Genomic DNA, 24,727 nt, shown 5'->3' on the forward strand with positions numbered 1-24,727 from the left:
ATAGGAAGTATATTAAGACATCAAAACATGCATACTATTCTAAGTATGTGTAACTGATTTAGGTTAATTAGTAACATGTGTAGGACTCAATATTCACCTACATTTCAATTACAAGACACAAAAGCCTATGGGAAGAACAGTTAACCCATATATAATTTAGAATTTTATCAGTTGTATAATTTAGAATTTTATCAGTTGTTCTTTGGCCTTTTGCATGATTTGTATTACACTGCATATACAATTTTGTTTTAGGCTTTTTTTTACTTAACATAATCTAAAATGTTGTAAAAATATTTTAATAATATGGAATATAATGATGTAGAATAAAATTATCTTGGTTCATTATAATTTCAAATGTGTCAATCATACACAAACACACGTGCATAGATGATGAGGATATTGCTTAGTACCCCTTCCAAGGTTTCAATTCATATGATGCTGTAAAATGTGAGGAGTAATTGTAGCTACTGCACAGCGAAGTCATTCAAGTTCATTAAGACAATGGAAGGAAAGTTGATGATAACTGTATACCCATAAACTTACCAAATTCTCTTCTATCCAATGTTATAATTTCAGGATCATCATCATAAATACCTAATTTTAAAAGTCCATAAAAATTATAAAATTAAAACTTCATCATAAAAGTAAATTGCCACATTTAAAACAGGTTACTTACTCTTGTTTTAATCATCAAAAATCAGATTACTAAATCTCAAAGTTGAAAAATATGCAACAAACTGAGAGACCAAGAGTACACAAAACCGCTGGTGGTACATTTAAAGAGTGATTGAGATATTAGTTTCTGATATGGATCGTCATAGGTATGTGTGTTTGTTGGGTTTTCAATATTCACAAAATTTTATCTTCACAGCAAATTCCTATGATTTTTTTAAAACTTTTTCTTTTAAAATAGTTGTACAGACTCTCATTTACCTTTTACCCAAGCTTCCCCTAGGTGACATGTTATATAGTTTTAGAACAGTATCCAAACCAGGAAATTGGCACTGGTACATTATTGTTAACTAGACTACAGACCTCATTTATTTTTCAATTATATGTTTTTAATAAGTGGCATCATCTAAAATTATATTCTGTGGCTGAAAGTTTTATAATGAAAATATTTACAGAGGTAGAGACAAACTTATTAAGTAAATATAAATTTTATTTACAATAATAAAAACCAATGCAACAAAATTTCTCATTACTATTATGAAACATCCAAATAATAATAGTGATGGATACAGACCAAGGGTCAGCAAACTTTTTTTTATAGAGGCCAGTTAGTAACTATTTCAGGCTTTGTGGGAAATATAATTTCTGTCACGACTACTCAACCCTGCACCTGAAGTGAAAGCAGCCATAGACAATATGTAAATAAATAAACATAACTGTTTATTTATTTACATATTGTGAAAGCAGCCATAGACAATATGTAAATAAATAAACATAACTGTTTGGGCATAACTCAGAAATACTGTGGTTTCGTTCCAGACCACAATAAAGGCAGGATCAAAGGTAGGTGTAATCTTTTTACTGGTGGAGGGTCTTGCCTTTAATATGTAAAAAAAACCGCAAGACCTGTGAATCCCAATGAGATGAGGTATGCCTGTGTCCAATAAAACTTTACAAAAATAGGTGGCAGGCTAGATTTAGACTGTGAAATGTAAATTGCTGACACCTGAAATAGACTATCATGCTGTAGTGAATATACCTGAAAATAATACTTTGAAAAGAAAGTTAGTCTTAAGAAACATATATAATAGCTATAAATTGAAAATATTGTCTTTAGTTGAATATAAAGGCATACTTCAATTCTTAGCCTACATTTGAGGTTAATTAATGATTTAAGAGAAACATTAGGTACTTGAACGCTCCCTCTTGCCTTGATACCTGTTTACTCTCCCTTTCCCTTGATTTTTAAAAAATACATATTTTTACTGATTTCAGAGAGGAATGGAGAGGGAGAAAGAGAAACATCAATGATGAGAGAGTCACTGATTGGCTGCTTCCTACACAGCCCTCGCTGGGGATTGAGCCCACAACCGGGCATGTGCCCTGACGGGGAATCAAACCGTGACTCCCTGGTTCATAGGTCGACACTCAACCATTGAGCATTGAGCCATGCCAGCTGGGCTTTCCCTTGATTTTTTAAACTTGTTTACCATCTCTGCTCTTGTCTCATTTCTTATTCCTGTCAACACTGTAAAACATTATTAAAGATGGCATTTCTACTGAAGTGACCACTATTAAACTTAAAAGAAACTAGCTTTTCTTGGAAAATATGATGCTTGTTCTAAAAATCTTTAAAAAGAAATATTTTATTGATTTTTTACAGAGAGGAAGGGAGAGGGATAGAGAATTAGAAACATCGATGAGAGAGAAACATTGATTCAGCTGCCTCCTGCACACTCCCTACTGGGGATGTGCCCACAACCAAGGTACATGCCCTTGACCAGAATCGAACCTGGGACCCTTCAGTACGCAGGCCGACGCTCTATCCACTGAGCCAAACCGGTTAGGGCTTGTTCTAAAAATCTTGAAAAGCTTCAATATTTAACTTCTAATGTGAGTATTTTAAAATTAAACAGCAAACCTTATTTTACAAGTATTTAACAAGATTATGACCCAAATACCCTCATATCTGTTCAGATAATAGCGACCACCTGATTTTCCTTTTGAATTACACTCCCATGTTACATTAAAGAGTCAAGGTGAAACGTATTAACTACATAAGCTAAGTGGTGAAACGAAATTAATTTTCTAAATTTATCCAAATAAAAAACAATCATTTCATAAGGTATATCATATTATCTTACCAAAATCATAACGATAAAAATTCCAGCTTTCATACTGGCCTCCTTCTTGGTTATCTGCAAGTCCCTTTTCTCCGTATTTGTCATACTTTTTCCGCAGATCTTCATCTTTGAGTACTTCATACGCTCTATTTATTTTTAAAAAATCACTATGTGCATTTGGGTTATTCTATTAAAAAACATTAGATATAACACTTATTTCAGATATACAATCAAGTATCTTCAGAACCTATATCTAAATTTAATTTAATCCTGAGATTTTTGGGAGAACAGATATTCAAACAAGGAGTAGTAGTAGTACAATATGAAGTGGGTTATCATGGGTGGAAATAAAAAAGGATTTTTAAAGAACGTGAATCTTAAAAATATAAGAAAAATGAGAACTGATGCCTCAAAAGTCTGATTGATAGATGTGATTATACAATGTAAGTCATTCCTTCTAAGAAATGCAACTGAGAAAAGGCCAACTTATGAACCCTTGACAATCCTTCATATTGTTATTATCTGTTGCCCCTAAAACAATTACAAAGAAATTTGTAGGTTATTTTTCTATTTGAGGCAAAACTAATATATTAACTAAATAAAAAGTATGTGCCCCAATTCATCAGATAATTACTAATAAATAAAAACTAATATCAGAGTAATAACTTAAGACTGGATTGGAAATAGTCTTTATTTGTTGTTACTGGCTCAATAATTGGTTTTTGAAGAATGCTTTCATCCAAATAATACTTACTTGTAGGTCTACCATTTTTCATATGGAAACAAACAAACAAAAATCGCATTCTGAAATTTCTAAGAAAAATAAAAATCCTATAAATAGAATATAGCCCAGCCAGTTTGGCTCAGTGGATTTAGCATTGGCCTACACTCCAGGAAGTCACCAGTTTGACTCCCTGTCAAGGCACACACCAGGATTGGATTTCAGGCTGATCCCCAGTAGGGGGTGTACAGGAAGCAGCGGATAGATGTTTCTCTCCCTCTCCCTTTCTCTTTCTCTAAAAATCAATAAAAATATATTAAAATAGCAGAATACAGATTCTGGGGAAAGATTACCAAGTAATGAGAGTTTTAGAAAAATACTGATTCTAGTGCTCAGCTTAATACCATCAAAATAATCCTTTAAAAAATTCTATCTAGAAAATTAGAACCTATCTCTCTCCTTGATGAGTATCAAATCTCAAAAAATTAATTAGGTGAATTATAGACATATAAGAATTAAAATTAATTCAGTTTTGAAATATTACATTATGAGACACATAATCAAATATTTATGATTAGAATTAACTGGATTTGGCTGTTCTCAAGTTTTACTTAAAATACTTCCTGACTCTGGTCTTAAACTTGTGCATGGGAGAAAATAGTGAAATAGTAATAGCATGCTATTAATAGCATGCCATTTTTACCAAGACATTTTTACTGTTTTAAAATACTTGATCTTACCCTACTTTTCTAAGAAAACTACTTCACAGACATTGTCTGCTTTGAAATTAACATCTGTAATAGAACTGTTGGAAATTTAGTTTTCAAATTAAGAGGTAATTGCATTTTTGGTACTGACATGCTTTATATTGTTCTAAACAGACTTTTGTTTATGTTTTTAATACATAAGATGAATTACAATTTTTGACATGTGATTGTTCTTAAGCATTTTGAGCACGCATTATTTAAAATAATTTAAGTAGATACCCAAAGTTACTAATATACATTAATGAGATTATCTTTAAAAAGAAATTTTTACCTACCGGGTTTTTATCAGGATGAAGCTTCAATGCTAACTTCTTGAAAGCTTGTCTTATTTCTCTACTGCTTGCAGTTTTGGATACTCCAAGTAAACTGTAAAAATCCTGATCTGTGTCCACTAACACAGCCATATACACTATTAGAAAGCAGAGGATGACCCTTTTCAAGTCTCTAACATAGTCATCTTTATTTAACCAGACTCCCATTCTTTTTCTTATACAAGTTCTGATTTAAGTGAACATTAATATACACCGCTGGTTCCGGCTGATATAGCATGCAAGGTTGAGAACTTCTGTCCACATTACTCCACGGGTGACTCAAGATCATAAAATTGTCTCCCGAATGTTAATCTAAAGAGAGGAAACCAAGTAGTAGTTAAATTGTTTTTAGTTGAATATAAAGGCATACTTCAATACATTAAAAAACAACAACCCCAAACCCAGCAATAACACTACTTATTAAATAACATGGTTAGCAATACAATCTCCATTAAATAGTGAATCAGAGGGAGTGCCCCGGGATCTATTATTTTGGGGCCCCTTTTGCTGCTTCCACATCCAGGTATCCAGATTTGTGAAATCACCCAAGAGATAGCAGGTACAAGGTGAAAGCTAGTGTGTGGTTGTAGCTAGCCAGAACATTTTATAAACTCAGCAATTTGTTCTGTTCAGCACCAGAAAACAAGGAGGGGTGAGGGTGGGGTGGGGGGGAGAGGGGGGTAATGAGGGGACTGTTTCCTTCCTTCTTCTGCCCTGCTCTAAGCTTTGCCCTTTTGTAATGCCACTTCCTTTTTGGCTACTTCTTCACTTCTTTCACGCTATCCAGTTTTCATTCTAATCAGATTTCAGTTGTAGGGAATATCCTTTGGGTGGGGGAGGGGGACTAGAAAGAAGGGCAGGTGCCTTCCAGAGAGGGTCTGTTTTTCACATAACCCTTCTAAAAATGGCAGTGAATTTTTACTGTTATAACAGACCACTTAACATAAGCAGGCCGTTTTCTTCCGAGTTTTCTCAGAGGGTGCTTACATGACATGTAAGTGGAAACTATTTTATAAAAGTAGAAGAAGAACAACGACAAGCGAACAGTGTAACTTCATTGCCAAGTTTACGTTTGGTAGACACACAAACAGAAAAAGGAGGGAATCAGTTATTTAGACATGCTCACTTGTGTAGGGGGAAAATAAGGTCAGCATCACATTTAAACTTGCATACTTTGCTTCCAAAGATCTCATGATGCTTAGGAAAAGCTAACTTCCCTAGGCATCCTCAGGTTCTTTCTTCGTTCAATCCTAAATGCCCACTTACAAGTTTTGTCCTAACCTGTGCATCATTCCTAATCCCTCCTTTCCATGCCACCAAACAAGACCTTTGTAAAACACAGCGATGTGTATTCACAGATGTCCACACCGGAACCCCACGGTTCGGGGGAAAAAACACAGAACCCATCCTCAGACACCACCCCAGCGGCGTTCCCAGCCCCGCCGTTCCCCGCGGGGTGTGACGGTGTGACGGCGCGGCTCCGCGCGGGGCGGCGGGGGCTGCAGGTGGAGGCCGCCCGCCCGCCTCCTGGCAGCTACCGCTCCGGATGGCCCGCGAGGGGAGGGGGAAGATGGAGACAATGGGTTCCAGGGACGGTCCCCCGCCGCTGGTGTGTGAAGCCTCGGGCCAGGAAAGGCAGAAAGGAGCCCGAGTCACTGACGCTAACGTGAGGACCCGGAGCAAGGAGTGGGGAGCCGCTGGCGGGGAGAAAGGTGGCGGATGCAATAGGAAGACGGGGAGCAAGAACACCATGAACCGGCCGCCGCCGGGCGAAGAGGGTTCCAGTCCAGGCGCGCGCGGCAGTTCCGCCCGCCCCTCCAAGCGGCCCAGCGCCGGCCCCTGCCCACCTCGGTGCTGCGGGGTCGCCTCCACAGCTCCTCCCCCGTCCTCCTCCCCCTCGGCTGAGCCTACCGGCCGAGCGCCGCGGTGCGTGCGGGAGCGGAGCGCGCACTCCCGGGCCGCCGGGCCGCCGCGCTCGGGGTGGGGAGGTAGAGCCGCCCGGGCAGCCGCGAACAGCCGGACCCTCGGTCCGCTCCGCACGCCGGTCTCCAGGGCGAGCGGGGCGGGGCCTGGCGCGGGGCACTGTGGGAAAGGCGCGGACGGCTCGGCCAGGGAGGACCCGCCACCGGCCTGGGGTGGCGGCGGCGGCCGGGTGGGGAGGGCGGTGTAGATTTAGGTTGACGTGGCGGTCGGCGCGGAATCCGGCTCCGGTTCCAACCCGGAGCTGAGGGACACGCTCTAACCGCAAAGTCCACGCCTCCCCCCCGCACTTCTGGGGACTGGCGCTGCCGGGGGCCGGACGCAGGCCAGCGAAGCCCGCCCCTTCCGGCGCCTGTTGCTATGGTAACAGGGAAACCCAAAGGGCCAGCTGGGCTTGCGATTTTCCTGTGATCCTGTTCTTAGAGGGAAGGCGGGGCTACCGAGGATTGTTCTGGTTGGTGGGTGGGTGGGTTGCTGGGTGGGTGAGTGGGTGGGCAGATGGGAAATTTTGCAAAAAAAAAAAAGGAAAGCTTGGGCCCTGGCTGGGTTGCTCAGTTGGTTAGAGCTTTGCCCCTCTACACCAAGGTTGTAGGTTCAATCCTGGGTCAGGGCACATGGGAGAATCAACCAATGAAAATCAGCCAATGAATGCATAAATAAGTGGAACAACAAATTGATATTTCTCTCTCCCTCTCTCAGTCCCCCCCCCCCCCCTTCTTTTTCTCCCTTGAAAAAAAAGGAAAGCAGGTAGGGAATATATGTACATTAACACTCACACACATACACATGTTCATATTACTATGAGTTTACACCAAAACTTCCAATTCCAATATAATGCCACAGGAGTCATTCCGGTTTTCTCCCTTCTTCATGTGTAGCTCCTTTCCCTGACAATGAGAAATCTGGTTCCCATTATCCTTGTTTTATATGTACTTAACTTTCAATTCCCCCATATGTAACCAATCTCCCATTGCTAGTGCTAGCCCCTTCCCTGGGTAGCTGCCCTCTTCGTCCTGCTTGGGTTCCCACACTTTATATTGGGCTGCTCTTCACTCAGGTTCCAACCTGTGTCAGGCTGCCTTCCCACAGAGACACCATGAAAAGGCTCCAACTTGCAGTCACTCACTGCCCTCTCCCCCCTTCCTTTACCTCTGCCCAATGTGGAAGGGCTATGATTATTTTTAAACTAGAGGCCCGGTGCACAAAATTCATGCACAGGTAGCATCCCTAGGCCTGGCTGGCAATCAGGGCCGATCAGGGCCTTCTGGCTGCTGGCCGGGGCCTTCCTTTGTTCCGCGCCGCCCCCCTGGTGGTCACTGCACGTCATAGCGAGTGATTGAACTCCGGGTCTTCTGGTCAAACTCCTGAGGGGACACTTTGCATATATATATTACCATTTAAGCTACTGTGGGAGGGCAGTAGCAAATATTGGAAAACTGGCGAGGAGACCATTGTAATGGACCAGGTGGTAGATGATGAGCTTGGACTAGGGTGGAGTTAGTTCATATACAGAGAAATGAACAGAAAAAATAGGAGGTAATATGTATAGGATTTGGTGAGGAAGTGGTCATCGTGGGAAACAGAAAGATATTTGAAAGCACATTTCCATTTCAGATACTTGACATCAGGAATGTCCACTTGGTTCAGGGAAATCAAAGCCTTGCCAGCCTCAGTATAATAAATCAAAACTTGATACAGGGCATGAAATATGTTACACAAAGGGACTGCTTTATTTCACTTTTAGTTCCAGCTGGAGAATTGCTACTCATCTTTCAAGACCCAGTTCATGTTTTTTTCTGAAAAGGATTTTCTGTAAACCATTCAAGCAGATTTGATCACACCATCTTCTATTATTGCATTTATCATACCAGAATATAATTACATTTCATTGGTTTGTCTACTATAATGAATTCTTTGAGATGAGGAATAAACTTTTTTGTTTTTGCTTTGCAATACTCTAAATATTGGGTGCATTAAAGATCTGCTTCAAAGCACAATGATACATCGAGACCTTATTTTCTGCGATTATAATTTGGGCCATTTTAAACAAACACATTCCTTTGAAGACTTCTGGTAAAGATGATGATGTAGGTAAATGCGGTACTCACCTCCTCCCACAACCACATCAAAATTAAAACTAAACTACAGAACAACCGTCAGTCAGAACCACCTGAAACCTTACTGAATGAAAATCCTACAGTAGGGAATTAAGGAAGAAGCCATATCAAGACGTGTGTGTGTGTGTGTGTGTGTGTGTGTGTGTGTGTAGATGCAGAATGTGCTGGTCCCACACCCATGTGTGCAGGTAAAAATCAGGAGGGATTTTTATCTCTCTTAGCCCCACACCAAGCCCCCTCATCCAGGGTTCCAGTGCCAGGAAGAGAAGTCCCCACAACCTCTGGCTGTAAAAACCAGTGGGATTGAGGCTGAGGAAGACAGACAGCTGCTGGAGTCCCAGTCACTCTGACTCCCTCCCTCTGAGCACCAGCACCAGGGCTGCAGCTTGAAAAGCACCCGAGGCATATGGGGAGGAACTGAATTGTCCAGTGCTGGCAGAGGCCATTGTTCCTTTGATGAAACCTGTCCTCCCCCCTACTCCCCCTCCCCCCAATCCAATTTTATTTACTTTTCCCTCAATGCCTAGTTAGGGCAGTGCTTGGCATCTATTCAATACATGCATTAAAAGGACTGAAGACTGAGTATTTATTATGTGCAGAGAGGAAAGAATAATTCTTTGTTCCTAAAGTCCTTATTGTCTGGCCCCAGGGGGAAGGATGTGGAGAACACACCCATTTACGTGTAGAAATATACAGTAATATGTTAGTGAGTGATTTAAACAACTTATTTCATAGGGATTCAATTTTGAGCTTAACTGCTCAAAGTAGAATGAAGGAACATTCTAAATAAAGAATTCCTTAACAGACTTGGAATTTTAGAACCAGGTAGAAACTTTGAAGTTCCTTAAACTCATAGGGGAGGAAACTGAGGCCCAGGAAGGTTGATGAGTATGACTTGCCTAAAGACACTCAAATCTAAATGGTTGAAATGGAATATAACCCATTTTCTGTTTTCTTAGCCAGTGTGAAATGATAATGATAATCATAATAAGTGAAACTTACATATATTCCCAGGTATTATATCAAGCATATTACTTACATTAACATATTTAATTGTCATAACAACTCTATGAAGTAAGTGCATTTATCATGTCATTTTTAGAGATGAGAAAACTGAGGCTAAGAACAGTTAAGCTACTAGCCCAACATTGCAGTTAGTAATGGCAGAAGTTGGATTCCAAAAGGAAACACCACAATCAGTTCATTGAAATATTTTTTGACAGCATTTATTTAAGCTAAGTAAGGTGTTATTGTCACAGAGTTTTTAATAATAACGTAATAACCCATCACATGAGCTTGATTTTGGGGATAAATTGTAATATTTTATTAGATCAGACCTAATTTGTAAAGACAAATTGATTGATGTTTTAAAATCACCTACAGCACTTACTAGTGGACTTGTCATTCAACATATGTGTTGAATTCAGTTGAATTTGTAGTTGCTCCTATTTCTATGATAATTGTAATTTTATATTTTTATCTCCAATAAACAGGTCTGCCTCCAGCTGTAACTGACCTTTCTTTTGTGCTTATTTCCTTACATTCCAATTATTTTGACACTACATTTCATTAAAAATGTTATGTGGTAATTAAACACTTTAGGTTTTTTGGGCACTAATCCCTACATAAATACTTGCTAAAATGAATTGATAGCAAACACAAAGCAAGTATGGATTGACAGTCCTAGTGAAATACTTTTTCTTTCCATTTTACTTGATAAACAACAGAAGACCAGGAGATCAGATTACAAATTGATAACATGTGCCTGCAAGCGTACCCACATCACAAATCTTTAGAGATGACAGAGAAATTTATTTTAAAAATAAATCCACATCACTGTTGCAGAATAACAAGTACCCTCAATGGACCAGAAATTTTGAGGAAACCCTGAAACATGGAAGACAAAGTGTTGAATTGACAAAATAATTCATTGAGCAAAGCCCAAAGAAGAATGCTGCAAAATGTGAGAATGGCTCTGGTTGTTTTTAAGAACAGAAGGACACAGGAATGAGGGAGCTAGAGATGTTGGTTGGTTGAGGCATTACATTTAGGGTAGCTATACAGGTTGACCCCTGTGCCCACTGTCCCTACAATCATGACGATTTGATGATTTACTAGAATGGCCCATCAGACTAAGACTATAATCGTACTGATGGCTAAGCTTAATAGAAAGAATACAAAATCAGCGATATGTATGATGAAAATATACAAAGGAATAAATTAGGGTAAAAATTTAGAATAAAGGTGTCCGAGTCTGATTCCTTGTAGGTTGTCCTCTCTGAAGGGACTGGGCCTTTTGCTGAGCTCCATGGAAATCAGCTACAGCTGAGTGTTTAAGGATCTCAATGCTGGTAGAATTCTGAGATGGTGGATCAAGCCCTGTTGGCTATCAGAACTAGGTGATTTGGGGTCCGGGCATTTGGGTGGCATCCATAAAAGTTGGGGTGTTAGTTGTTTGAGAGAATTTCTTTCAGGGAGACACTGAGGATGTGATTGTATTGTTAGAATAAGCCGGATGGAGAAAGCAGGGATGTGCCCATTGGTTTCCCCATCTCTTTGGAGGATTGCAACCGGGAGATGAATGTTTTTGCCTGTTCCTTCTTTTTAAAAATATTTTTATTGGTTTTAGAAAAAAAGGAAGAGGGAGGGAGGGAGGAAGGGAGAGAAAGAGAGAGAGAGAAACATTAATGTGAGAGTGAAACACTGATCTGCTGCCTCCTGCATGGCCCTTACCGGGGATAGAGCCCTCAACCCAGGCATGTGCTTTGACCAGGAATTGAACCAGCAATCTTTTGGTGCACGGGATGATGCCCAACCCACTGAGAAACACTGGCCATGGCTGCCTGTTTCTTCTATGTTGATCCCTGGGGAATGTAAGCCATGCTTGCTCTTACAGCCAGGCAGTTAGGGGTCCCATTTTCCAGGCAGCAGCCAGAGAAGATGAGGCTTCAGACAACGCTGGACCCTGGGAGGATAGCCGTGGCCAGTGCCCATGCACCACTGCTTCTTTGTTCACCACAGTCCCATGGGTGTCACGGACTTTCAAAGTCCTTTTTGGCCCTCAAGAGCCAGGTGTTTTAGGGCCTGTCCCTGGGGTGGGAGTCTTAAAAGTTGAGTTGCTAGATGTGAGGTCCAGACCCTTTACTTATCAGGGAAAAGTTGGAAGCTGGGGAGCGAGAGGGGGGGTCTTTCCTGATTGGTGCTGCGTTAGAGGGGTTTGCGGTGAAGATGTGTCTCAGCTTTTTCTATCAATCTCGTGGCACTCTCTCATTTGCCCGTGTGCAGGAGTCACTGAGCTAGTGTCTGGATTTCGTTCAGAGGGAATTGCTCCGTGTACAGCTGCACATTTGGTGCATGTATGGCAAGAGGAAAGCTCAGGAACCTCCTTTGTCACCATCTTGTTCCCTCCTCCTCCACCAATTTCTTTCTAAAGACAAGTTTAGTGGCATCCCATAAATTTTGATTCCTTGTATTTTCATTCTTATTCAGTTCAAAATATTGTCTAATTTCCCTTGTAATTCTTCTCTGGTCAATGGGCGATTTAGACCTAACCAAGGGAATAGACTAATGCTTCCCTCAAACAATTGTGAGAAAGTAAGTGAACCATTGTAGAAGTGACATTGGTTCATTGTCAGAAAAGATGTTTAGGAACAGAGCCTGACACATACTAATTGCTATATTACCAGCTATTATTTTTACTGCCAAATTCACCTTTGGGCTTCCTTATTCCTTTTTAAGGAGAAACCTGGATTTTCTCTTACCCTTGATACCATAAACCCTGGGGGTCCTTTAAACCAATGTTTACTCTCTTACACCCTTGGGGACTACCAGTCTGAGGTCAAAATGCTTTGAGGGCACCTCTTTCTTATGTGGCCAAAATGAAATTGGTCTCTGTAATTTACCAGGCTCTTTGTAGGTAAGACAGAACCACTATTTGTTTTTTGCAACTTCTGCTTGTTCTACCAGACACGTGCCCTTTAAATTTTGTGGCCAGAACAAGAAAACAAAGAACATGGGTGGTGTGTGTGTGTGTGTGTGTGGGTGTGTGTGTTTTAAGTCTTGCTGCTGCTTTGTCTTTTTTAATCAGAAAAGTTTATTTTCACTGCCTTGGAATTTATTGCTCATTGTAACCAGGTTCAAGTTATATGACTCCCTCCTTGGTGAATTTGTTTTGCAGTACTCCTTCTAGTCTATGATATCACTTTCCACGGTTTCAGTTACCCATGGTCAACTTCAGTCTGAAAGTATTAAATAAATTCCACCTTACTTCATTTCATGCCATGGTCAGGATATTACCACAGAGGTGTGGGTACAGTATAATAAGATATTTTGAGAGTGAGAGATCACATTTCTATAACTTTTATTACAGTATATTGTTATAATTTTTCTATTATTAATTATTATTGTTAATCTCTCCCTGTTTCTAACTTTTAAATTAAACTTTATCACAGGTATGTACATACAGGAAAACACACACACACACACACACACATGCACACACACACACATACACACTGAGTGGCCAGATTATTATGCATTCAGAGATCATAATAATCTGGCCACTCAGTGTATATGGTTCAGAACTTTCTGAGGTTTCAGGCATCCACTAGTGGTCTTGGATATCCCCCCCCAGATAAGGGGGACTACTATATACTTAAAGAAATTTTTCTTTATTAAATGCTGTTGCCAGGGGTTATTTCTTTTCCCTCCTTAACATTTAAAAACATTAAACAAAACTGAATATGCTTTTTTTTTTTTTAATCCTCACTCGAGGATATATATTTTTTCCCCATTGATTTTCAGAGAGAGTGGAAGAGAGAGGGAAAGACAGAGAGAAATATCAATGTGAGAAAAACATCGATTGGTTGCCTTCTGCAGGCGCCCTGAACAGGGCCTGGGCCAAGGAGGAGCCTGCAACTGAGGTACGTGCCCTTGATGGGAATTGATCCCAGGACCCTTCGTCTGCAGGCCGATGCTCTATCCACTGAGCCAAACCGGCTAGGGACTTTTGGGGGCCCCTAAACTCTTTCCAAGTATCCATGATGTCAAAACTATTTTCATACTAATAATGAGATGCTAATTATTTTATAAACTATTTTCACAACAATAAGACATTATTTTGTTCACTCTCATTCTTTCACAAGTGTACAGTGAAGTTTTCCAGAAAGTACATGATGTGTCATATCATAGATTAAATATAGAAATAAAATATGAAAATCTAGCCCTTTTTGTAAAGCTAGACATTAAAGAAATTTGCATAAATGTAAAATCCTGTTGTCTTATCACTTTTTAGGAAACTTTTCATAAATATGTGTTCTTATTTAATGGATTTATTATTTTAAAAAATAAATTAATATCTAAAATTTCTGATTCATTTTTAGCATGATATATATCAGTAGACATAACACATATAAACAAAAGCACTTTAAAATCCGCAATATTTTTTAAAAATGTAAAAGGATCCCAAGACAAGAGTTAGAGAACCACTGATCAATCTAATTGCCAAGAAAACTTCCTACTTTTACCATTTTATCCCAAGAATTGTGTACTTGGACTTTTACCTAACATTACCTTATTCATTTTAATGACCTCAACTCCATTTTTAATTCATATATTCTATGCCTTCCCTGCTCTTTGCACTGCCACCTCCTCCAACCCCAGGTATCAATTCTGCCAGATCAATTACCTTGGATCCTAAATTTTATGAGTCCTTGGTGACTTGGGAGACAAAATTGCTTGGAGAGATATAAGGAGATAAGAGTAGGAACAGTGAGCTTTAAAGAACTGAGGTTTTAGAACTGATAGTACTTTTTTTCTATAGTCCTTTATTCATACTGGAGGTCCGGTGCACGAATTCGTGCACAGGTGGGGTCCCTCGGTCTGGTTGGTAATCAGGGCCCATTGGGGCAGCTGGCTGTGGGGAGGGACCACGGGAGGTTGGCTGGCCACGGGAGGTTGGCTGTGGGAGTGCACTGAACACCAGGGGCAGCTCCTGCTTTGAGCGTCTGCCCCTTGGTGGTCAGTGCGCATCATAGTGACTGGTCGACCAGTTGTAACGGTTGCTTAGGCTTTTATATATATAGATAACCAAGGCAATAAGAACTGACCAGAGCTAGAACCTTATCATTAATGATGGTCTGTAATATGTCAGACATTCTATCAGCTACTTTATGTTTTTTTACTTTCTTAATCCTCACAATTTCTTTAGAGGTATGCATAACTGACTTATTTTATGGATGAGGAAACCAAGCTTCAAAGAAGACAAGTGATTTGGTCAAGACAATACAGCTAGTTGGCAGAGTTGGGATTCCCTGCCTGGCTTGATTAGCTCCCAGCCCAAATGAGCAAGAGGTGCCTTTTAATACCTATTGTGATATTTCTTCTTTAAGGAGGTCTGGACCATAATAGATGTTTAATAAGTACATTTATGTAGAATAGAGGCATACATTTGACCCAACCTAAGAGTTGAGTGCTACTTAGCTGTTTTATGATTCTTTCTCTTTTCTCTGAGATCATTCCTGCTTCCTGATTAGAATCAGAATTTCTAACTGTTCCCTCTGTTCATAAAAGCATTATAATCAGGTACCTTTTAGCATGGAGAGTCACTGTCCTTTCAAGAGCTGTGAAAATTAATGTGTGAAGATAGACTTGCTTTTTTCCAGAATGTAAAGTTGGAATTAATATAAGAGGAACTTAAAAATGAATTGCTCCTGGGGACTGAAGAGTTATTAGAAAGAAAGATCAAATCCCAAGTAGGATTTTTAATTTAACATGAAACATATATCTTGAAATACTTACCCACACCCCCTCCTGAAAAGAGACTCTATCTTGCTTTCATTAGTCTCTCTGGAACAATTTGGTTGGTTCAAATATACTTTAGCAATCAATTTAAAATACATGAACAGTTTCATATCATTAACTTTTATTTCTATTTGCAGTTATAACTTGAATTTTTAAAAGGTAATGGTTATCCTTTTAGAAAGTACTTTGTGTGATTTTTCTATCTGAAAGATCACAAGGAAGAAAGTGAATAATTCACGCAAATCTGAACTGTTACATTTTAACTATCACCCATTGACTCATTTTATTTCTAACAGGGAAGACTTGAATTTTTACCAGTCACATCAACAGTGGTGAGAGAGCTCTACTAGCCACTTTGCTAATACAGAGTTAGATTGACTTCAGACAAAAATTGTTAATATGGCATATAAGTTAAGAGAGATCTAAATAACTAAGAAAGTAGCTTTTAAAAGTATTGTTCTAATTTAATATGATGTACATAATTTTTTATTAAAAATATATATTTAAAATAGCTTTTATAATTATGAAAAATAAGACAGTATGTCTCTGTTTTCTCTCATCCCATCTGCTAATTCCTTGCACATATTTTATGTGGTGCATCACCTATAACCTTATGAACATTTCTCTTGTTCCTCACTAGAGTTCGGACTTGTATCCTTCACCAAAAGTAGCACAGTGCTTTTTACATTGTGTGTATCCAATAAATGCTTATATGCATAAATTATTACTTATCACATATGCTAAGGTTTCTCTCACAATTTTAATTTCAAATCTATATTGGTTTCTTTAGAGGAATCTAGATGCTAGAGCCCCAATTTAACTGAGTCTTCCTTATTACTTATTTATTTACATCCTTTAAAAGAGTGTTCACATAAAATGCAGTAATCACCTAAACAATGGTTAAAATTGGTCTCGTTAGCATTGTCTCAGTGAGTTACTTTTGTTGGAATAAATGTTCTGTTCTTTGATCACACTTGAGAGATCACAGCTCCTCTGTCATGTCTTTGAAGACTGGCCTAGAATCAAAAGAGAGTAAAACCGATAGGTAGCTTCGGACAAATCTAGCACCCTTAGTCATTTGGACATAGGTTTACATAGTAAACAGACATTAACTGTTGAAAGTATTACAGATGTCTCCCCCCTCCCCCACTGACCCCTTTCACCCTGCACCCGTGCCACTTCCTCTGCCCCCAGGCCTACCACACTATTTTTAAAAAAATTTAAATTATTTATTGTTTAAAGTATTATGTAAGTCTCCTTTCCCTCCCACCCTCCCATTGACCTCTCCCCGGCCGCCCCACCACCTAGCACATGCCCTCCCCCTCCATGTCTGTGTCCATTGGTTATGCTTATATGCATGCATACAAGTCCTTTGGTTGATCTCTTATCCCCTCACCCCCTGCCTTCCATCATAGGCTGGACAGTCTGTTTGATGTTTCTATGACTCTGGTTCTATTTTTGTTCATCAGTTTATGTTGTTCATTATATTCCACAAATGAGTGAGATCATGTGATATTTATCTTTCTCTGACTGGCTTATTTCGCTTAGCATAATGCTCTCCAGTTCCATCCATGCTGTTGCAAATGAAGAATTCCTTCCTTTTTACAGCAGCATAGTATTCCATTGTGTAGATGTACCACAGTTTTCTAATCCACTGATGGGCACTTAGGCTGTTTCCAAATTTTAGCTATTGTAAATTGTGCTGCTAACATAGGGGTGCATATATCCTTTCTGATTGGGGTTTCTGTTTTCTTGGGATATATTCCTGGAAGTGGAATTATTGGGTCCAATGGAAGTTCCATTTTCAATTTTTTGAGGAAAAGCCATACTGTTTTCTACATGGCTGCACCAGTCTGCATTCCCACCAGCAGTGCAAGAGGGTTCCTTTTTCTCCGAATCCTCTCTAGCACTTGTCGTTTGTTGATTTATAGATGATAGCCATTTTGACAGGTGTGAGATCGTACCTCATTGTTGTTTTGATTTGCATCTCTAGGATGATTAGTGACTTTGAGCATGTTTTCATATGTCTCTTGGCCTTCTGTATGTCTTCTTTAGAAAAGTGTTTATTTAGGTCCTTTGCCCATTTTTTGATTGGATTGTTTATCTTCCGTTTGTTAAGTTGAATGAGTTCCTTGTAAATGTTGGAAATTAAACCCTTATCGGATATAACATTGGCAAATATGTTCTCCCATACAGTGGGCTTTCTTGTTTTGTTGATGGTTTCTTTTGCTGTGCAGAAGCTTTTTATTTTGATGTAGTCCATTTGTTTATTTTCTCCTTAGTTTCCATTGCCTTAGGAGCTGTATTGGTAAAGATATTGCTATGACAAATGTCTGCTATTTTGCTGCCTATGGCTTCTTCTAGGATTTTTATGGTTTCCTGTCTTACATTTAAGAGTCTCATGCTCTACCGACTGAGCTAGCCGGGCACTTCTTTCCTGTCTTACATTTAAGAGTCTCATGCTCTACCAACTGAGCTAGCCGGGCACTTCTCCTGTCTTACATTTAAGTCCTTTAACCATTTTGAGTTTATTTTTGTGTATGGTGTAAATTAGTGGTCCATTTTCATTTTTTTGCATGTATCTGTCCAATTTTCCCAACACCATTTATTGAAGAGACTGTTTGACTCCATTGTATGCTCTTGCCCCCTTTGTCAAATATTAATTGAGCATAATGGCTTGGGTCAATCTCTGGGTCCTCTGTTCTAGTCCATTGATCTATATGTCTATTCTTGTGCCAGTACCATGCTGTTTTGAGAACAGTGGCTTTGTCTTTGTAGTATAGCTTGACATCTGGTATTGTGATCCCTCCAACTTTGTTCTTCTTTCTCAAGATTGCTGTGGCTATTTGGGTCTTTTTTTATTTCAGATGAACTTTTGGAGAGTTTGTCCTAGGTCTTTGAAGTATACCATTGGTATTTTAATGGAGAGTGCATTGAATCTATAGATCGCTTTAGGTAGTATGGACATTTTAATGATGTTGATTCTACCAATCCATGAGCATGGTATATTCTTCCATTTGTTTATGTCTTCATCTATCTCTTTTTTCAGCGTCCTGTAATTGTCTGAGTACAGGTCCTTTACCTTCTTGGTTAAATTTATTACTAGGTATCTTAATTTTTTGTTGCAATGGTAAATGAGATTTTTTTTTGGTTTCTCTGTCTGTGAGTTCATTATTGGTGTATAAAAAAGTCATAGATTTCAGGGTGTTTAATTTTGTATCCTGCTACATTGCTGAATTCATTTATTAGTTCTAGTAGTTTTTTGATGGAGTCTTTGGGGTTTTCTATGTACAATATCATGTCATCTATGAATAATGACAAATTTAGTTCTTCTTTTCCAATTTGGATGCCTTTTATTTCTTCTTTTTGTCTGATCGCTATGGCTAGCAATTCCAGTACCATGTATAACAGGAGTGGTGAAAGTGGGCATCCCTGTCTTGTTCCTGTTCTTAGGGAAAATGGTTTTAGTTTTTGCCCATTGAGTATGATGTTGGCTGTAGATTTGTTACATAAGGCTTTTATTATGTTGAGGTATGATCCCTCTATTCTGAGAGTTTTTATCAGGAAAGGGTGTTGGATTTTGCCAAATGCCTTTTCTGCATCAATTGATATGATTATGTGATTTTTGTCTCTCAATTTGTTTATGTGCTGTATCACATTTATTGAATTGTGGATATTGTACCAGCTTTGCATCCCTTGAATAAATCCCACTTGGTCATGGTATATGATCTTTCTAATGTAATGCTGGATCCAATTTGCTAGAATTTTGTTGAGGATTTTAGCATCTATGTTCATCTGGGATATTGGCCTGTAATTCTCCTTTGTAATGTCTTTATCTAGTTTTGGGATTAGGGTAATGCTGGCTTCATAGAAAGAGCTTGGAACTGTGCCTTCCTCTTGAATTTTTTGGAATAGTCTGAGAAGGATAGGTTTTAGTTCTTCTTTGAATGTTTGGTAAAACTCTCCTGTGAAGCCAGCTGGCACTGGGCTTTAGTTTGCTGGAAGCTTTTTGATGACTGTTTCAGTTTCCTCCTTTGTTATTGGCCTGTTGAGATTTTTTGATTTTTCTTGATTGAGTTTTGGAAGGTTGTAATTTTCTAAGAATATGTCCATTTCCTCTAGGTTGTTTAGTTTGTTGGAGTAGAGTGGTTCATAGTCTTCAAAAAAATTTTTTTTTAAATTTTTATTTTTTTACAATCTTTTGTATTTCTGTGGTGTCTGATGTAGTTTTGCTTCTTTCATTTCTGATTTTGTTTATTTGGGTCCTCTCTCTTTGCTTCTAGCCAGGTGAGCCTGGCTAGAGGTTCGTCAAACTTGTTTATCCTTTCAAAGAACCAGTTCTTGGTTTCATTGATCTTTTGTATTGTTTTTTTGGTTTCTATTTCATTTATTTCTGCTCTAATCTCCTTTCTTCTGCTCACTCTGGGCTTTTCTTGTTGCTCTCTTTCTAATTCTTTAAGATGTAGAGTAAGATAATTTATTACCAGCTTTTTTTTTTTTTTTTTAGGTAAGCCTGTAATGCAATGAACTTCCCTCTCAAGACTGTTTTCACTGTGTTCCATAGGTTTTGGATTGTTGTGTTTTTATTGTCATTTGTTTCCAGGATCTTAAAAAAATTTTTTTTTGATCTCTTTGGTAACCCAATCACTGTTTAATAGCATACTATTCAGCCCCAAAGTGTTTGAATTTTTTGATTGTTTTTATTCCTACCACACTATTGTCTGTGTCCATGAAATATGCATATCCTACCTAATAATAGACAAATATGCAAATTGACCATACCTCCGACACACCCACAAGCCACGCCCACCCTCCAATCAGAGTGAGTATGCAAATTAACCCAACCAAGATGGCTACAGCCACAGAGAGCAAGGTTTCCCAGGTAACAGAGGAATCCAAGCTTTCCGCCTGCCCTTGCCAGGCCTAATCCTCCACTCAAGCTACAAAGTTTCAATTATAGAAGGTAAACAAATTGAAACAGAAATGGCAGCAGAACGGAGCTTGAGAGAGCCGGCCAGGGTTGCTGGAGGCAACAGGGGAAGCAAAGCTTTCCGCACACCCTGGCTGGGCCCACATGCTTAAGCTTCAAAGTTTCAATTATAACCCCAACAGAAATGGCTGCCAGCTGCGGAGGGAGCCCCAGGCTTGGCTCCGCTCCAGGCTACAAAGTTTCAATTGTAGAAGGAAAATAAATTCCAGATACCAGAGCCTCTGCTTGGGTTGCCAGAAGGCGTGGCCGGCCTGAAAACCACCACAGGCCCCTCGCTCAGGCTGCCTCACGCCCCAAGGGAACCCCACCCTGATCAGGGACACCCTTCAGGGCAAACCAGCTGGCCCCCACCCCTGTACCAGGCCTCTATCCTATCTAATAAAAGAGTAATATGCAGATTGATCATCACTGCAACACACAAGATAGCTTCCCCCATGTGGTCAAAGATCCTGCCCCCATGTGGACACAAGATGACCACCACAAGATGGCCAGCAGGAGAGGGCAGTTGGGAGGCACCCGGCCTGCAAGGGAGGGCAGTTGTGAGGGACCAGGCCTGCAAGGGAGGGCAGTTGAGAGGGACCAGGCCTGCAAGGGAGGGCAGTTGGAGGTGATCAACCCTGCAGGAGAGGGCAGTTAGGGGTGACCAGGCCGGCAGAGGAGGGAAGTTGGGGGCAAACAGGCTGGCAGCGGAGTGGTTAGGGGGTGATCAGGCTGGCAGGCAGAAGCAGTTAGGGGCAATCAGGAAGGCAGGCAGGCAAGCAGTTGGGAGCCAGCAGTCCTGCATTGTGAGAGGGATGTCCCAGATTGGATAGGGTACAGGCTGGGCTGAGGGACAACCCCCCTCCGTGCACGAATTTTGTGCACTGGGCCTCTAGTATTCATATAAATTCTTTGGTTAATCTCTTCCCACTCCCCTTCCCTTTGAGATTCCTTGTTCTCTTCCATGCTTCCATGTCTCTGGATCTGTTTTGTTCATCAGTTTATTTTGTTAATTATATTCCATATATAAGTGAGATCATGTGATACTTGTCTTTCTCTGACTGGCTTATTTCACTTAGCATAATACTCCCCAGTTCCCTCCATGCTATCTCAAAGGAAGAGATTTTTTTTTTTTTTTTTTTACAGCTGCACAGTATTCCATTCTTCTTTCCATTGTTCTATAAAGATAAAATAAAATGAAACAGAGCAAGCAAACAAACAAAAGAAGTTCACATATAACTTTGACATATAAATGAGATACATAAATAAAATATAAATAAATATAAATGAAATATAAATAAGTAAACATACATTAAGATTTGGGATGAAATAAAATATAGCTAAACAGGGCAGGAAGAAAACAAAGTATTCATGTCAGATAAGAGATATTTTCTTTAATGATTACATTTTTTTTAAATGGGAAAATCCCAAGAACTAATTTGCCATATGTTGTATTTTGGAGTTAAGCCACGAGAGTAAAGTGTACTCACAATTCAGCCAACCCTAGAGGAAACCACTAATTTTTACTCTTGAAAATGTGACCAACTATGAAAGTACTTGTGTTGTCCAGAAGAGTGATATAATGGCAGAGGCGAAGAGAAAGTGGTTTTCCTCTGAGGATGGAAAATTGGAGAATAAGGTCTTGCCTATTTATTTATTTAGGAAAAAAAACAGGACTAGATGACCAGCAGTGTGCAGCAGCCTGAACACCATGATCAAGAGCAGGGATCATAGGAGAATGAGATGGACCTGGGTTCGAATCCCACTATGCCATTCTAGACTTGGACAAATAAATGAAGCTTTCTTATATTCTGTAAAATAGTCATAATGATGATCTCAGAGGGTTGTTTTGAAAAAGACCATGTTTTTAAAAAGCTTGGTTATATAATAAGCATTCACAAACGGTAATATAAGACAAACAAGCAAGCAAACGTTATTTCTACAGAAATAATCTTACAGCAGAGAATGGCATTTCATCAAGAGATTTTAGCTTGGTAGAAATATTTCTTAAGAACCTGCAACTGCCATCTAAAATTCTACATACTCTAAGTAACCTCCTCTACTTCACTTTCAGTTTTTTGGAGAGTTAAGTCAGATGACAGGTATTTTGCAGGGTAAAATCATACATCAATATTCTTGATTTTAAATTAGTTTTTTTTGCAAAATATGTTATGCGTATAAATCACCAATGCTTTATTATCCCCTCAGGGGACTGATAAAAATCAATTTCGTCCCAAACAATCTCCTTTCCATAGGAGCTTTAGTGTGAGCTCCTGGTCTGGTCATTAGCGTGATTTCATTGAGCTGCCGGGTAATGGGATTCATGTCATTTGGAAAAAACAAACAAACTAACAAACAAACCAATAAACAAACACAGTAAGACAACACAAACAAACAAACCACACACACACACAATTTTCAAAAACTAAAAAGCAAGAAAAATATGCTCCTGAAATTTGGTATATCTACCAAAAGGCAACACCTGTCAACCTAACACAATCAGTAAATTATACCTACTTCATTACCAGGAAAAGAAATTGAGTGAATTGCCTCCTGAGAGTAGACAGTGAGATATTTAGTACAGAGTTTTACCAAGAAGCATTAGTTATCCTGATGCATGTAATTCCTAGCCTGGTTTCCTTTGTGAAGGTTGGTGGTAGGGTGGAGAGTTGAGTCAAACAGGGGTCAAGACACCAACATTATTACTCATAAAGGACTATGTCAGGGATAGACATAGACATGCAGCCTGTCTCTAATATTTAAGAATATTGAAACAGATTGCTGCCTGATCCTCCTGTTAGTTGACAGGTACTGCCAAGTGTCTGTAGTCATTCCTTGGAAACTAGAGGTCTCAGGGCCAAATACACTGTGTTCTCATGTTCTCCCACATGAGTATATTTAGAGATGAAATCAGTTTGAAATGAGCATTAGCAGTCTTAAAGGGGAAATGAAGTCATAACCAGACAGTTTTATCTTTTTGTCTTGGTGATAAGGTATGTTAAGTGCTCACTGCATTCAAATGTTTCTGGGCTTTAAAAAAAAAAAAAAAATATATATATATATATATATATATATATATATATATATATATATTTTTTTTTTTTTTTTCTTGGTAAGAATAGGTATAAAAAGGAGGAGAAAAAGAAAAAAACACACCTCATATCTGCCACCCAATATAATTACTACTAGTGCTTTTCTGTGTATCATTCAGTTTTTACAAATCTGTAAAAATACTGGAATATTTTTTATTCTGCTCTTCCTTTTCAAAATTATAATATAAATATTTTCAATGTTTTAACATCTATTATTAAACTTGTTTAATAATAGCATAGTGTATAATATTTCACCAAATAGATTTAGCACAATTTAAGTAATCACTCCATTGTTATTTCCAGATTTTTAAGTTGTTTCCAGATTTCACTTTGCTGATATAAATAATGCTGGTGTATCATTCTGCATAAAACCTTTTGCTGTTTTACATTTCTTACTTTAAGATAGATTCTCCAGAGTTGAGTTTTGGAGTTCCAGGTATACAGGGGTGGGTAAAAGTGTGCTTACAGTTGCATTGTGACATTCTTTTGAGTTAACAAAGCCATTGTAATAAACATAACCTGCATGTATTTTTCCATATGAACTGTAAAACCTACGTTTGCCCACCCTGTTTTTAGGGTAGAGGGTATGTTCCCTTAAGGCATTTTTAGTAGGAGGCAAAGAACCACTTTCTCCGGATAAAAACCTAACTGGTGCCCTACAATCTGGTGCCTGAAGATTATCTTGAGGAGTTATATTTTAGAAATCTCAATGGGGAGGTACTCCTGTATATGAGAGTTGTAAACCATTTAGCAGCTGCTACCAGGAGAAAATGTGGACCTTCTTTGCTGCTCTTCTGATGTAAAAGAGAAGTTTAGCAGAAAACTGAACATATTTTCAACTTGATAAACTCCTCAAGGAAGGGGAGAGGCACTAATATTTGTTGAGTGCCTACCTGGCTTCAGGTACAGTGATGGAGTTACATAGTAGGGTTGTTGCCTCAGTTGTACCACTCATGTCTTTTCCCCTCCAAGATTCTGGTCAATAAAATACAGCACAAGAGACAAGAGTTTAACAGGGCTCAAAATTTTAGCCATATTACTGGTAAAGTTGGACTGAGGAGGTGAAATGTCTCCAAATTCCTTCTAAACCTAGAGTTTGGAATCTATCTGTCTGTCATTTATATCTACCTGCTTACAGGTGAGAAGCCAGAGTTGATAAGCATGCCCTTTTGAT

At 39.1% G+C, this 24,727-nt stretch overlaps 1 protein-coding gene across 3 annotated transcripts in view; it reads right to left on the bottom strand.

Moving 5' to 3' along the window:
* The window catches only part of DNAJC10 (DnaJ heat shock protein family (Hsp40) member C10), a 39,975-nt gene extending 33,094 nt beyond the window's left edge, over nt 1–6,881 (bottom strand). The window contains exons 1-4 of one of the 3 annotated variants that reach the window (XM_079782619.1): nt 6,442–6,880; nt 4,559–4,906; nt 2,817–2,982; nt 544–594 (exon numbers count right to left, since the gene is read on the bottom strand). In XM_079782619.1, the coding sequence (XP_079638745.1) occupies nt 544–594; nt 2,817–2,982; nt 4,559–4,762 (421 nt within the window). In that variant the 5' untranslated portion in view covers nt 4,763–4,906; nt 6,442–6,880. Of the gene's footprint in view, nt 1–543; nt 595–2,816; nt 2,983–4,558; nt 4,907–6,441 lie in introns of all 3 variants that reach the window. The other 2 variants (XM_079782618.1, XM_079782617.1) reach the window with 2 other exon arrangements.
* Between the last annotated feature and the right edge of the window lie 17,846 nt (nt 6,882–24,727).

The sequence above is a fragment of the Cnephaeus nilssonii genome (genome assembly GCF_951640355.1).
Source record: "Cnephaeus nilssonii genome assembly, chromosome: 10".
NCBI lineage: Eukaryota > Metazoa > Chordata > Mammalia > Chiroptera > Vespertilionidae > Cnephaeus > Cnephaeus nilssonii.